This window comes from Exserohilum turcica (assembly GCF_000359705.1).
Source record: "Exserohilum turcica Et28A unplaced genomic scaffold SETTUscaffold_7, whole genome shotgun sequence".
NCBI lineage: Eukaryota > Fungi > Ascomycota > Dothideomycetes > Pleosporales > Pleosporaceae > Exserohilum > Exserohilum turcicum.
The window spans coordinates 914,066-927,424 of NW_007360288.1; the positions used below are offsets into that span (position 1 = coordinate 914,066).

Sequence of the window (13,359 nt, forward strand, 5' to 3'; positions counted from 1 at the left end):
CTGATATCAAAAGAGACAAAGAAAGAAAGAAAAAGAAAAAGGTAACTGCAACATCCCCATCCCCCTCCAACCTTTTCACTGTCACGCCCATTGCCTTGCTGTACCGGCGGCCACTTGGCTTACGGCTTGCCGCCCTATCGGCACGAATGCCCGTATACATGTATCCAATTGTACACTTGCCGGCCGCTCGGCCGTGCCGACCTGTCCTCCCCTCCGCTCCGCTCCCCTCCTCCCATCGTCATTGTCATGATATCTTCTCTGCCCGTGCATTAGCTTACCCTGACAACCATCCAGATTGGCTTCACTTGCCTTGCCAAATCTCCTGTGCCCTGCATCTTCCTGCTTTGTCCACTGAAGCGCCGTCTGCAAGTCTGCGTGTGTTTCTGGTCCCGACCTACCTTACACCCCCCCCCCCACACCATTGAGCTCCCGCTGCTTACGCAGCGTTTGAGCCCATAGTGGTCAAACTATGCAGAGCCTGGTTCTACCCGGTCCAACCTCGCTCCTTTCCACGCCATTTGGGCGGCCTGCTGAAGCTGAAGACGGCCTGGCCAGAATTCGGGCCAAGTTCAGTCCTCACAGGTCTGCGCATCAGGGTTATCCATCCCCGCCCATGTCAGAACCTCAATCTCCAGCCCGTCGACCAGCACAGTCTGTTGAATCTGCGCGCATTTCTTATTCCCAACCCCTGGGCTCGTCCCAACGACAAGACAGCTTTGTCCAACCACCTGCGCCACCCTCTCTTTACGACCCGCGTGCTTCGTCGGCACCACACGTTCTCCCTCCCCAGCGACCACTGTACCCTGGCGAATCTCAGCCCAGAGGCCAAGCTCTCTCCTACCAAACCGGTCCTCCGCCTCAGCACCAGCCCTATGGACAAATTGTCCCGCAAAACTATGGATACGGCTACCAGAATGCCAATTTGCCCCCGTACGCTGGTGTCCAGCATCAGGGGCCCATGGTCCAGCAAGGCGCAATGATTGCACCCCCGCCAGCTAGGCCCACCAAGCCAGCTAGAAGGACCAAGGCACATGTGGCCTCTGCCTGTGTCAACTGCAAGAAGGCCCATCTCAGTTGCGATGTTCAGCGGCCATGTGGCCGTTGCGTGGCTTCTGGGAAGCAGGTTAGTCGCCCCCTTACGCCTACAAGTTGCTGAATCTGCAAGCTTGCCCTGACAATACTGACGCCTGGAAAATAGGACACATGTAAAGATGTCCAACACAAGAAGAGAGGAAGGCCGAGGCTGAGGGACGACAGAAAGTTTCTTAGAACAGACGAAGGAAGGCCACCTAGCCAACTCTTAGGTGCTCCACCCTCTGAAGCTCCTCTGCACCAGTCGACTTATCCGGGATCCCTTCTGTCTCGAGGTCCCGAGCCTCAACATGTCTTGGGAGGCGCTGTGCACCAGCGGGACCTCCCAAGTGCCAATCCCCAGATGGCGCCTTCGACGAACAGAGATGCAGTGGCCGGAACACTGCCTCAGTCCTACAGCCCCGCAACGAGTCTATCATACCACAAGCTTCCAGTGGCATATCTCAGTCTGGACCTGATGATCCAGAAGACCAATCAGGCATTTGCCGACTTGGTGGCTTTCCTGGGAGATGCCAGGGGTAAACACCTTGGCGACCTGCTGGAAATTCGACAAAACGACTCCCTGCAGCGCCTGCGCAACGAGCTCCGCGACGAGCGCGACGAGCGCGAGCCAGCTTACATGGCGCCTATCACCCCAGTGGGCCAGGATCCCATGCGCTCAGTAATGGACGCTGTGTCAGATCAAGACATTGATCATGTCACTCACGGCTTCACCAACAGGACCATGTATCTCAGCTTTCGCATTCCTGGTGCAGAGCAATACCAGTCACTGCAGGTTCAGATCCGACTGGCAAAGACTTCGCTCTACTTTGTTACGCTGGTTGTAACATCTCCGCCAAGAGCCATGGGCACAAATCTCCTTACGCAGCAACTTGCTCCTCCAACGCCAAGCAATGCTTCGCGTACAGCATCGATATCCGCAAACCCACCAGTCTCACATTACACTCCGCACCAGGCCCGCCGGCCGTCTTCCAACAGTTCTGCGCCCAACTCACCCTACTACAATTTTGCAGCCGTCCGAACTTCGCTACCGGCAATAAGCCCCAACTCTTACAGCAGTAGTCCGTCCTATGGCTACTCTCCTACCGCGGGCGCAGAGACAGGATACTTTCCAACCTACCAGCCACCCCCGCAGCCCACCTCCAATGCGTACCCCTCGCCTTACGCTTCGAATGCTCGACCGTCTACGTCCAAGTCTGAGTCTCTGCGCGAGTTGACTCGTCCCGCCCGTCTCGAGGGCCTGCATCTTCCACCGATTCGAACCGGACCTCCTCCCCTTGGCTCACCACTACACATGGAAGCGGGTAGTGGCGCCCAAGAGCGCGAGCGCGAACGTGTACGACCACGCGACTCCTCTTCAAGCGGCCCCGAACGACGAGGCCCCGAATCCCCTGATGCGGGAAAGCGAAGGCGGCTCAACATTCGCGAGATGCTAGAGTGAAAAGGAGACTAAAACAATATCATTTTGAGTCATGTGTTGTCGGAAGCCCTTCGACCCGAGTCCTGTCTGCGGTGCGGCGGGATGGTCACACAAAGACCCTGTTTCTTTTCAAGGTATTGCGGGTATACAAAGCTACCAACTGGATGGGTACCCTTGTCCCACCGAAACGACACGTGGGGACGAGATGGTGCCTGTTGCACACATATCCGACTGGACGAAATGTCCCAATCGATTACCCAGCTTTCATGCCTGTTTTTTTTCCTCATGTCTTCTCCTCACCTTCAAGGGTGAATATTTTGCTCGCATTTTGGCGACTATGAAACCGTTTCTTGCATTGTTTGGGCGTTTTTTTTTGCATATTGCACGCTAATTTCCTTTTCCTTTTCTGTCTTGCATTTTCCATGTTTGCATGAGTAGGAGTAACCGCAGCAGCCGTCATCGCTCGCTGGACGCATCTTGTATGATTATACGTTCTGGACTAAGCTGGTTCTTTTCTTTTCCCCCTCATGCTTGCCGACTTCACTATTAAGTACGGCCGTCTTTTATTTTCTCCCCCCTTTTTGGATTTGTAACACATGTCTCATGTTCTTCAATACCATTTTACTTCTGCATGCGGAAGCTTCATGTCTGAGATACCACTTGGTTCTGTGTCTTGATCTAGCCTTTTGCTTATTCCCGTCTTTTCTCTTCAATCTAACTCTTTTCTCTCTCTTCTCTCTTTTCTCTTTGCTTCAATAACGTTTGGGTATGGGTGAGAGGGTTACTTGGATTATCCCTGCTTCTCCCACCCATCGTTCGGCGTTTTTGCCCCGGCCCCTAAAGCGTTCCTGCAAAACATGGGGAATCCATGTCGTTAGCTTTTCTGCATCACCATGTTCTTCTTACCCTCGCTCGCTCCCTCGTAACCTTGGCAATCCTTGTCTACTGTCTTGTTCACTCACCCTTGTTCGGACCAACACACCGTCCGAAGATGCATACCCAAGTGCTGACGAAGCTATCCCATCTACCTGGTCAGCACGCCCACACACCTACACATACACACACGATCAACACTGACGCTAGCATCTCTCCGCAGAACAGATCCGCTGCAAAAAAAAACGAACGATTGAACAAAACACATGGCGTGTACAAACAAAAAGCAACCTTGAACAAAGAAAAAGAAGACAAAAACAAACGACAAAGTCAGAAAAAAAAAAGAAGGGAGACTTTGTTCATCACAACTCATATCCTTTTACGTCTTACTTGCACTCGCCCACCCACCCGCACCCACCCGCCACTCCCATCCATGCCAGAGAACCCGGCGCTTTATTTCATAACCCAAGACATGCTGATCCTAGCTTGTATCTCTGCTTACCCCCTTCCTAGCCTTTCCCCCCCGCCCTCATGCTCATCCTACAACCTACCAACGCCACCACTATTGCTACCACTACTACTACTAGCAGCTAGCCCTAGCGGAAAGAAGAAGGAGAATAAGAAGGGGGGGGGTAATGAGATGAGCATTGCGAAATTAAGAGACAAGGAGTAAGCTGCATGCGATAGTTGGAGTTCTATTTTTGGAGGGCTGCTTCTGCTGCCGAAAACGAAAAGGGGTGCGTGGATGGGTGACTGGTGCTGTGTGTGTGTGTGGGGAGGTGGAGGTGTGAAGTCGTGTGGCGTAGTGCTGGGGTTACAATACATGCACACACACACATAATTTTTCTTTCCTTTTCTCTCTCTCTCTATCCCATCCATTCATTCATTCATTCTTGACAACTAACCAAGTATGCATGCAATTGCCGAGTTGTGTATGTCAAACAAGTCAAATGGGATAATGGGATTGAGGCCGGACGCAAACACGCTGCGAGCACTTCTTTCTCTCTCTCTCTCTCTCGCTCTCTGTCTGTCTATCTGTGTATAGATAGCGTATTGCAGGCTTGCTGCTACTGCTAGGCATCAGATGCAAACTACGAAGCTGGGATGCAATATGGGAGGCATGCCAGGTCCCTCCCCCCCTAATGTGGGAATTGCGCTATTTACCACATCTGTGCTGTATTCAGCGGGGGGGTTTCGTTTGGCATGGATCAATCTGGTTTCATGGAGCTGGGGAGGGTTGTGATTGGTAACGCTAGCTACCATCACATTATTCATCTCAGTATCCATACAAGTATCTGTATTTCGCAGGATTGAAATGGGAATATCCACGAAAAGAGAAGAAAAAAGTAGGCATGCTCCTCACGTTTGTACGGTTTCGATATGTTATACTTTACTTGCAAGCTTGGTTAGTTGATACTTGTCCCCTCCTTCCTCCTTATCTTCTTGTTCGGTACATGACGATATCTAAGAGAGCATTGGGTAGTTTAAAACACTCCCACTCCACAACGATTCATGAACCGAGCCCTTATCACTTGCATGAAGGAACGGGGGTGGGGGGGAGAGAAGTGAGTCAAGAAATGATAAAAAAAAAGAGCGCATGTCACGTGTTTGGGTGAAACAATCGCGCGTAGCCATAAATAAGTACACCCCCCCGCGGGTACCAAAACCAAAGGGGAGGGCACTGTTTATGCATTGCATCCCAGCCAGCGCGAATGCGACAACCGGACCTAAAACGGTGGAAGGAAGTTTAGTCCGTCGTAACAAAGGGGTGTTGGGGGATATTTTTTTAGAATTTTTATTTCAGGGCCAGACCCTGAGTTTTGTCAATGATATATTGTGGGAGATGGAAACGGGATGGCAATGGAGAGATATACTACTGGGATTATTCAGCAACGGAAAACAAAAACAAAAACAAAATATTTTCTTGGGTATCGAGGTTATGTAGAAAAATGGAAATCTAAAAAACATTGGCATGGGGGTTTTTCTTTTCTTTCAAAGACTCGGCGGATGTGTTGTGGTGGACCAGCGAGTCTGTCTCAAGACGGCCCACATGGCTGGGTCATGTCGAACGTGTCGATACACTGGATATTGAGCAGCGTATCGACCGACTGCAAACAGATCTCGTTGTTTCAACGGAGCACAATCCTATCCCAAGGCCTTGACCTTCTTTTTCTTCTTCTTAGCGCCGCCCTCAGCAGTGTCGGGCTTTTTGCCTTGCTGAAAGTCTCTCCAGCTGTTAATTCTCGTGTCCCTTGTCTTTTCCCAGGCGTCCTCTTGTTCCCTCTTGCGTTTGCGCTCCTTGGCCTCCTCCTCCTCTTTGCGCTGCTGCCTGCCCTCCTCGCGCATAGCCGCCTTCATCTGCCTCTGTTTCCTCATCTCGTTGTCTCGAATCACCCAGATGACTTTTTGTCGCCACTCCTTTGCAAATTCTTCACCGCGCGTCTCCTCGTCGTCGGCCGTAAGGTTCTTCTCGCGCATGAGCAACATGCGCGCATCCGCAATGTTCTCATCCAGCTCGGCACGCAGCTTCTCGTCGAGGAGCACGGTCTGGGCTTTCTTCAGGCGGTCAAAGGCATCGGGTGCGAGCGGGTTCTTGGTCTTGTCGGGATGGATCAGGAGAGATTTGGCGCGGTAGACTTTTTTGATGTCGGATTCGGGGACACCGGGTTGGAGGTCGAGGACGGCGTATGCATCGAGGCTGAAGACGCCGCGGATGCGCTCAATCTCCGCGTCCTTGTCGAGCTCCTTGCCGATGCCTGCAAGCTCAGCATCAATGTCGTCGCCCATGTTAATTTAAAGTGTATGATGTGTTGAGTCGAGTAGTGAGCGATCTACAGAACAGGTGGACAGACACGGCGTGGTCGCCTGTGCGACAAGCTGATGATTAGTGAGAATATCAAGCGTAGTTGAAAGTTTTGTGCCCCCAAAGAGATGCCCTCTTGGCGCGATGACTTGTTGGAGTGAGAGTGGATGTGAGGTGAAAGTGCAAGGCGAAGCTCCAGAGTCGCGATGCCGAGCCCACGGAATCCCCGTGGCGAAGCGCACGGACCACCAAAATGCTCCACCAAAAAGTTCTCTTGCGATGCGACGCGGAAGCACCAACACCAAATCGCCTCGAGGATTAGGCCATGCGCTAGGATGGTCGCACCTGGAATCACCGGTCGCACGAGACCCACCAAATTGAAGAAGCGCGAAAATGTTCAAAAGAGGAAACGCGACGATGTAGATGTGGAGAAGCTGGAGCAGGCGGTTCAGGACCTGGTAGGAATGCGAAAAGTGAGGTTCGAGAGCGCAGTACGCTGACAACATCACTAGGACCCCAGAAATGGCTCATACAAAGACTTCACAGACCTTCCGCTCTCTGATCCGACCAAGCAAGGCCTCAAGTCGTCGCATTTCGCAGTAATGACCGATATCCAGGCCAGGGCCATTCCGCTAGCGCTCAAAGGCCACGACATACTCGGCGCCGCAAAGACAGGCAGTGGAAAGACGCTTTCTTTCATCATCCCTGTCTTGGAGAACCTATACCGGTTGCAGCACGTCGGCCCAGACGCAGGCCTAGGTGCCCTGATCTTGTCCCCGACCCGCGAGCTCGCTATTCAAATATTCGATGTGCTGCGCAAGATTGGAAGGCATGGTCATATGTTTGCTGCAGGTCTGCTCATTGGAGGCAAGAGCTTACAGGCCGAGAGGGAGGCTTTGACAAAGATGAACATACTGGTCGCAACGCCGGGAAGGATGCTGCAGCACTTGTCACAGACAGCAGCATTCAATGTCGACGACCTCAAAATGCTGGTATTGGATGAGGCCGACAGGATTCTTGACATGGGCTTTCAGCGAGACGTGGATGCAATTATTGAATATCTACCAAAGGAGAGGCAAACACTTCTCTTTTCCGCTACCCAATCGAAGAAGGTCTCAGACCTTGCACGCTTGAGTCTCCAGGACCCCGAGTATGTATCAGTGCATGCTGAGGACAAGAGCGCAACACCCAAAGGCCTCACGCAAAACTACATCATCTGCCCTCTCGAGGAGAAGCTTGACACGCTATGGAGCTTTATCCAGGCAAGCAAAAAGTCCAAGATTCTGTGCTTCTTCTCGTCTGCCAAGACTGTTCGATTTGTTTACGAGTCTTTTCGTCACATGCAGCCTGGTATTCCACTGCTGCACATTCATGGTCGCCAGAAACAAGGCGCTCGACTTGACACTACCGCCAAGTTCTCCTCGGCCAAACATTCGTGTCTTTTTGCAACCGACGTGGCGGCCAGAGGTTTAGATTTCCCTGCTGTCGACTTTGTCATACAGGTCGACTGTCCTGATGATGTGGACACATACATTCATCGTGTCGGTCGAACGGCACGATACAACCGAGAAGGACGGGGTGTACTATTCTTAGCACCCAGTGAAGAAGAGGGCATGCTAAAGCGCCTCGAGGTCAAAAAAGTGCCCATTGAGATGATCAACGTGCGACAAAAGAAGCGCCAATCAATCAAAGACCAACTTCAGAAGATGTGCTTCCAAGATCCAGCCTTGAAGTACTTGGGACATAAGGCTTTTATGACACACGTCAAGTCCATCTACCTACAGAAGGATAAGGAGGTCTTCAAGTTGAAGGAATACAATCTAGAAGCATATGCTGCCAGTCTGGGTCTCCCAGGAACGCCTAGAATCAAATTTATCAAGGACGACAGCAAGCAGAAGAAGCAGGCATCGAGACAGACTATCGAGGTTTCAGACACCTCAGATGACGAGGAAGTCGCGCAAGCAGCCAAGCCTGTACGAACCAAATACGATCGAATGTTCGAAAGGAAGAACCAGGATGTGTTGGCAGAGCACTACCAAAAGCTTGTCAGGGATGGAGACGAAGAGGCCCAAGCAGACGATTTCAGTGGAGCTGGAGCGGCAACCAACGGAGCCAACGACGACTTCATGGCTGTCAAGCGACGAATTCCAGCCGACGAAGAACCCGAAGACTTCAGTACCGATCAAGATCCACAGATTCCTGTTGGTGGACGTGTTGTCCACATTGCTGGCGCGTCGCAACCCATTGTCATCGACAGCCATCGCCGCGAGAAACTTCTTCAGTCCAAGAAGAAGCTCACCAAACTCATGGACAAGGGCAAGAAGCTCATCTACGACGATGAGGGCAATCCGCACGAGGTTTACGAACTCGAAGACGAAGAGCAATTCCGTGCCAAGGGATTGCCCGAAGAGCAGCGACAGAAATTCATCGAAGCAGCACGACAAGAGGTACAAAACGCCGATGTGGAAGACAAGGAGACGGCCAAGGCAAAGAGGAAGGAGAAGTTGCGAAAGCGCAAAGAGAGGGAGAGGGCTGAGATGGCTGGTGGTGATGATGATGCAAGCGATGCGGGTGTTGTACTTCCAGATCCTGGCGAGGACCTCTTGGCAAACTTTAGAGCCGACGCTGAGTACAGCGATGACGATAATGATGTGTCAGAAAATGGGGAACAAGAAGAGGCGCCAAAGAAGCAGAAGAAGTGGTTCCAGTCTGACTCCGAAGACGAGGAAAAGGCTGCAAAGAAGAGGAAGAAGGCAAAGGCGTCGCACAGAGTCGAGGAGTTGGAGACGTTGGAAGATATGGAGGCGCTTGCTGCTGGTTTGTTAAACTGAGATGTTGTTCATGTTCCCATAGTAATTCTTCAAAATATCGTCAACCCTTAAACAGAGTCTTGATCTTCAATGTTCCCTTCGTCTCGTCTTGAAGATAAATTGCAATTCCATCTCACCACCAGACGGCAATTACCCGCAAACATAGCAAGCACAGCAAGCAATGATCGTCCCACACCGCCGTTCGAGCCGGCGGCTGAAGTACCTCAAACCCGGTTCTAAAACGCTTATGCAATCTAGGACACGAGCAATATAAATTACCAAGATGTTCGATAACCTACCCGTGTAGTTGGGTAACGACTCTCTATATGCAGTGACCTCGTCTGGTTATACTGGAAAAATACTTTGAACAAGTACTTTCGATCTTGGCATTTTATCGATTACGAGCTGCAGGCTACTTCAGTATAAATGATAAGCTGCACTTTGACGATGCTATGTTGAGAATATGGAGATTGGCTGATTGCTTGGTTGCTTGTGGTGATGGGGATCTAAGGTGTGGATGCAGAGGAGGGTATGTAGTAGAAATAGAAGGGTTTTCACTGCAGTCAATTCCCGATCTATCATACGCTGAGGATAAACAAATAACAATTGTTGAATATAACGTGGTTCATAAGCGAGTCAGCCACCCAAGCGAGTCGGCCACTTTGTACTATCGCGTCAACTTTAACACATTATTATAGTCTTTTATTATAGTTAATAAACTATTACAATATACTAAATTAATTATTAAAATTACTACTATTACTTATACTATCTATCTTAACTACGTAGGTATAAGTGTTATATCTAGTCTGCTTACAACGCCTGCACTACTACTCTCCTTACACTCTCTTTAACGCACTCTTACTATTACTATAACTACTACCTGCCTATTTAGCTAATACTTCTTATACTTTGCCTATAGTAAGAGTCTCTTCTATCTATATATATCGCTACTTATAGTTCTTACGCTTATTTGCTATATTTAAAGCCTCTTAAAGAGTAGCTACTTCCTCTTTTATAAGCGTTATCTTATATACTATTTACTAAGCCTCTTTACTTAGCTATATAACCTTCTTATTAAAAGAATTTATAGAAGACTTAGGATAGTTTCTTACTCTCTATTAAATAAAAGTACTTTAAGCCTTAACCTTGCGCGTGTTATATAGTGTCTGCGCCTCCTAAGTAGCTGCCTATTGCAGTAATTATACTAGCGTCTGCACTACTATATTAAGCTTAGATAGCATAGCTTATAGGTTGTGTAGGACTAGTCTAGCGCCTCTAAAGCTAGCTTAGATATTCTCTTTTATAATAGACTACTTAAAAGCAGCCTTAAAGGCTAGTAGAAAGGTCTCTTTATTAATATAGTAGGTGTAGTTATATGCTAAGCCTAAAATAGCGTTACTATACTTACGCTTTAATAGCGAGAAGTAGGTAACGTTAAGAGGCTATAATAGGTAAGATAAGTGTAAAGGCATGTAAAGAAGAATAATATTCTTCTTCTTATAAAGATCTTAGAAATTAATAGAGTAGTAGCTCTGATAGCTATTTGTAATGGGCGGGCCCAACGGGCCGAGCGTACGACTACTTACGCCATCCATAGCCAAAAAGGCAGTAACAAGACTTCAAGCTTCTTGAAGTCCAGGTAGTCGTATAGATATACTCGATCACACACACACTTTAGGCGTAGCCTCTTACACTATTAATAATAAGTAGTTAATACCTACTTATAGTATACCTCTTTATATAGGTATTAAAGTGCTCTAACTAAGCAAAACTAAGCTAATTATTTATCTAGCTATTAGAATTAACTTTAAGAACCTAGTTAGTAAGTAAATTCTTAAACTAAACGTTAATAAGCACCTTGCCTATAAAGATAATAAAAAGTAGTATTTAGCAACCTAACGCGCCTACGCCTTAGATTATAGTAACCTACTTATAGTTGCCTAGCTATACCTACTTTTTTAATATCCTTTTAAGCCTATAATAACTAACTATAATAGAATCTTACTTATTATAAAGCTAGTTTTATTAAAGTTATAGATATTATTATCTATAATACCCTACTTTTACTTTATTACTTAGACTAAGTTAAGCTAGCGCTAAATAGCTACTAGATCCTTATAGGCAGCTTACTAGTAATTATAAGAATAGCTCTAGCGCGTATAGAGCTTAAAAGTCTACTTAATAAAGTTGTTAACCTAGTTCTTACTAATAAGGTTGCCACTACGCTTCTCTAATAGTTTATTAGCTATTACTTAAACTTTAGCCTTTATAGAGGTAAATCCTTACGTAGACTCTTTAAGAATACGCCTAATAATAGCCTCTTCTTCTAGCTTATTTAGGCGCTTTAAATTTAGTTTATAGTTGCGTTAAAAGCGCTTTCTAGCGCGTTAGTCTTAGAGAGTAGTTTAAAGCACGTTATAGATAGAAGTAGCACGTCTTTAGCTTTAAATACGTTATAATTAGACGTTAAAAAGAGTAAGTTAAAGATTAGATTTAAAATAGATTAATAAATAATTATGTACTTAAGACATAACGGGTTATAGTGTTAACGTTAACGCGCCAGTACAAAGTGGCCGACTCGCTTGGGTGGCTGACTCGCTTATGAACCACGTTATCGCTGTTCCCAACTTTAGAAGAGGGCCATATGACATACTTCTAGCTCTGCAACATCTTCACTCCTAAGTCACGATATAATGTATATGTCCGCCATAAACTCCTTTCTCGTTCATTTTCTTCTCGCGAGTCTCGTGAGCACTACACCGCTTCCGCTCCACTCTCGTGCTATGTTGATAGGTTTATCTAAGAACGTCTATCTCACGACGTGCACCACGCGGTCTCTTCTTAGCGACACTACCTCGTCCTCTACAATTCTTTACGCAGGCACACTAGATAGCTCTTCACCCACTGCTATTGGCACCGTCGCTTCTGTACGAGCGATCTAATAGGCTAGCTTCACACGCCGCGTTACGCTAGACGATGCGAGCGTTTTTAAGAGCAGGATCGAGAGGGGCGCTGATGCATGGCCAAAAGGAGAGATTGCGGGTGGAGTAACGTTGGAAGCGACTAATGGAAGGGGAAAAGAAGAGTTTGTGTGCTTCAGGGATGGGGAGACGACGTTCAGGTTTGTGGGGGGGTTGTTGGGGGAAGAGACCACGGTTTGTAAGACGGAGTTTTGGTGTGCGAGTCTGGCTGTTTAGAGGGGATGAGGGTTTGTTGCAGGCACGAAGTTGAAAGAGAGTATGTGAGGATATTTCGCCTGGAATCTTGAGATGAGTGTAGTGCTGTATACTTTCTGGGACTTAGTAGATGTATAGAGTCAATGCGTGGTATTGTTCTCAATTGATACACAGAATTTGGCTTGGAACTCATAAGGGATGAAGAGCACAGATTACGTATTGAATGGTGATATCTGAGGCCGAGTTCTTGCACTTCAAAGCTTAGGGGCCAGCGGTTAAGGCATTGAACTCGAACTCTGTTAGCCACGACAATCTCCACATTTTTTAAGTTCTAATCGTATCTTTGGATACTCCGTACCAAGCACAGAAAGCTAAATATATGCACGGCTGGGAACGAATGCGGGTGATGCCGAGCAACATTGCGATATCTCCGACAAACTATCTTGAAGGCCCTAACCGGTGTTGCCATAGGGGTCTAAACGGATAGGTTACGGAGGATGACTTTCGATTGAATTGCAGAAAGGGCAATGATAGCCACGGGATCATTCTCCTGTGGAGCCGTCAGCTTCTCATCGTATTTTGAGTTTGGAAACCAAGTCTAGAGAAACATCATAACCACCAAGTAACTATCTAAAGAGTAATTTCGGTGCGCTATTGGGTTTACTGTTTTGCATGCTGTGGGACTTTAGTTTTCTATCAATAGATTCAATTCATTGTATATTTTGGGCCTCAAGAGATGCACTCGCTTAATAACAAGTGAGCTGGGTGAACGGGAAGACTCAACCTTTTAACGAGAAAGCTCATAGACGTGGTCTGAGGTAAGATTGCAACAGCAATTACATAATGCTTCAAACTCTATAGAAGATCAGAGAATCGCAATTGATGTCATACAGATGCACAGACCTGCAGGCTTTGTTAGAGTTTACTGTGGCGTCCTCTGGCTTTTGATGTATGGTCAACTATGAAGGAGAGGAAGAACGTCATCAGCAAGCACGACGCAAAATATGATAACAAACAGTACGGAAGTGACTGTCAAAAGTTCTTGCTGAGGCGCGGATCCATCGGACCGAATTCTCTTAATACACTTTCTATTACTATTTTAGCAAAAAGGTAATATAGCTAACGTATTCCACCACCGAGAGTGCCACCCCACCGAGTGTGCCACTTTTTCTTGGCATCGCG

At 47.8% G+C, this 13,359-nt stretch overlaps 3 protein-coding genes across 3 annotated transcripts; 2 read left to right on the top strand and 1 right to left on the bottom strand.

Annotated features, from left to right (window-relative positions):
- Window positions 1-469: 469 nt before the first annotated feature.
- SETTUDRAFT_156877 (uncharacterized protein) lies at window positions 470-2,533 on the top strand (the record flags this gene model as incomplete). The annotated part of the gene is made up of 2 exons (XM_008032158.1): window positions 470-1,123; window positions 1,199-2,533. The coding sequence occupies 2 exons, from the start codon at window positions 470-472 to the stop codon at window positions 2,531-2,533; spliced, it is 1,989 nt and encodes a 662-aa protein (XP_008030349.1).
- Window positions 2,534-5,315: 2,782 nt separating this feature from the next.
- SETTUDRAFT_165521 (uncharacterized protein) lies at window positions 5,316-6,332 on the bottom strand. The gene has a single exon (XM_008032159.1). The coding sequence runs from the start codon at window positions 6,170-6,172 to the stop codon at window positions 5,531-5,533; it is 642 nt and encodes a 213-aa protein (XP_008030350.1). The 5' UTR covers window positions 6,173-6,332; the 3' UTR covers window positions 5,316-5,530.
- Window positions 6,333-6,523: 191 nt separating this feature from the next.
- SETTUDRAFT_141896 (uncharacterized protein) lies at window positions 6,524-9,019 on the top strand (the record flags this gene model as incomplete). The annotated part of the gene is made up of 2 exons (XM_008032160.1): window positions 6,524-6,646; window positions 6,701-9,019. The coding sequence occupies 2 exons, from the start codon at window positions 6,524-6,526 to the stop codon at window positions 9,017-9,019; spliced, it is 2,442 nt and encodes an 813-aa protein (XP_008030351.1).
- Between the last annotated feature and the right edge of the window lie 4,340 nt (window positions 9,020-13,359).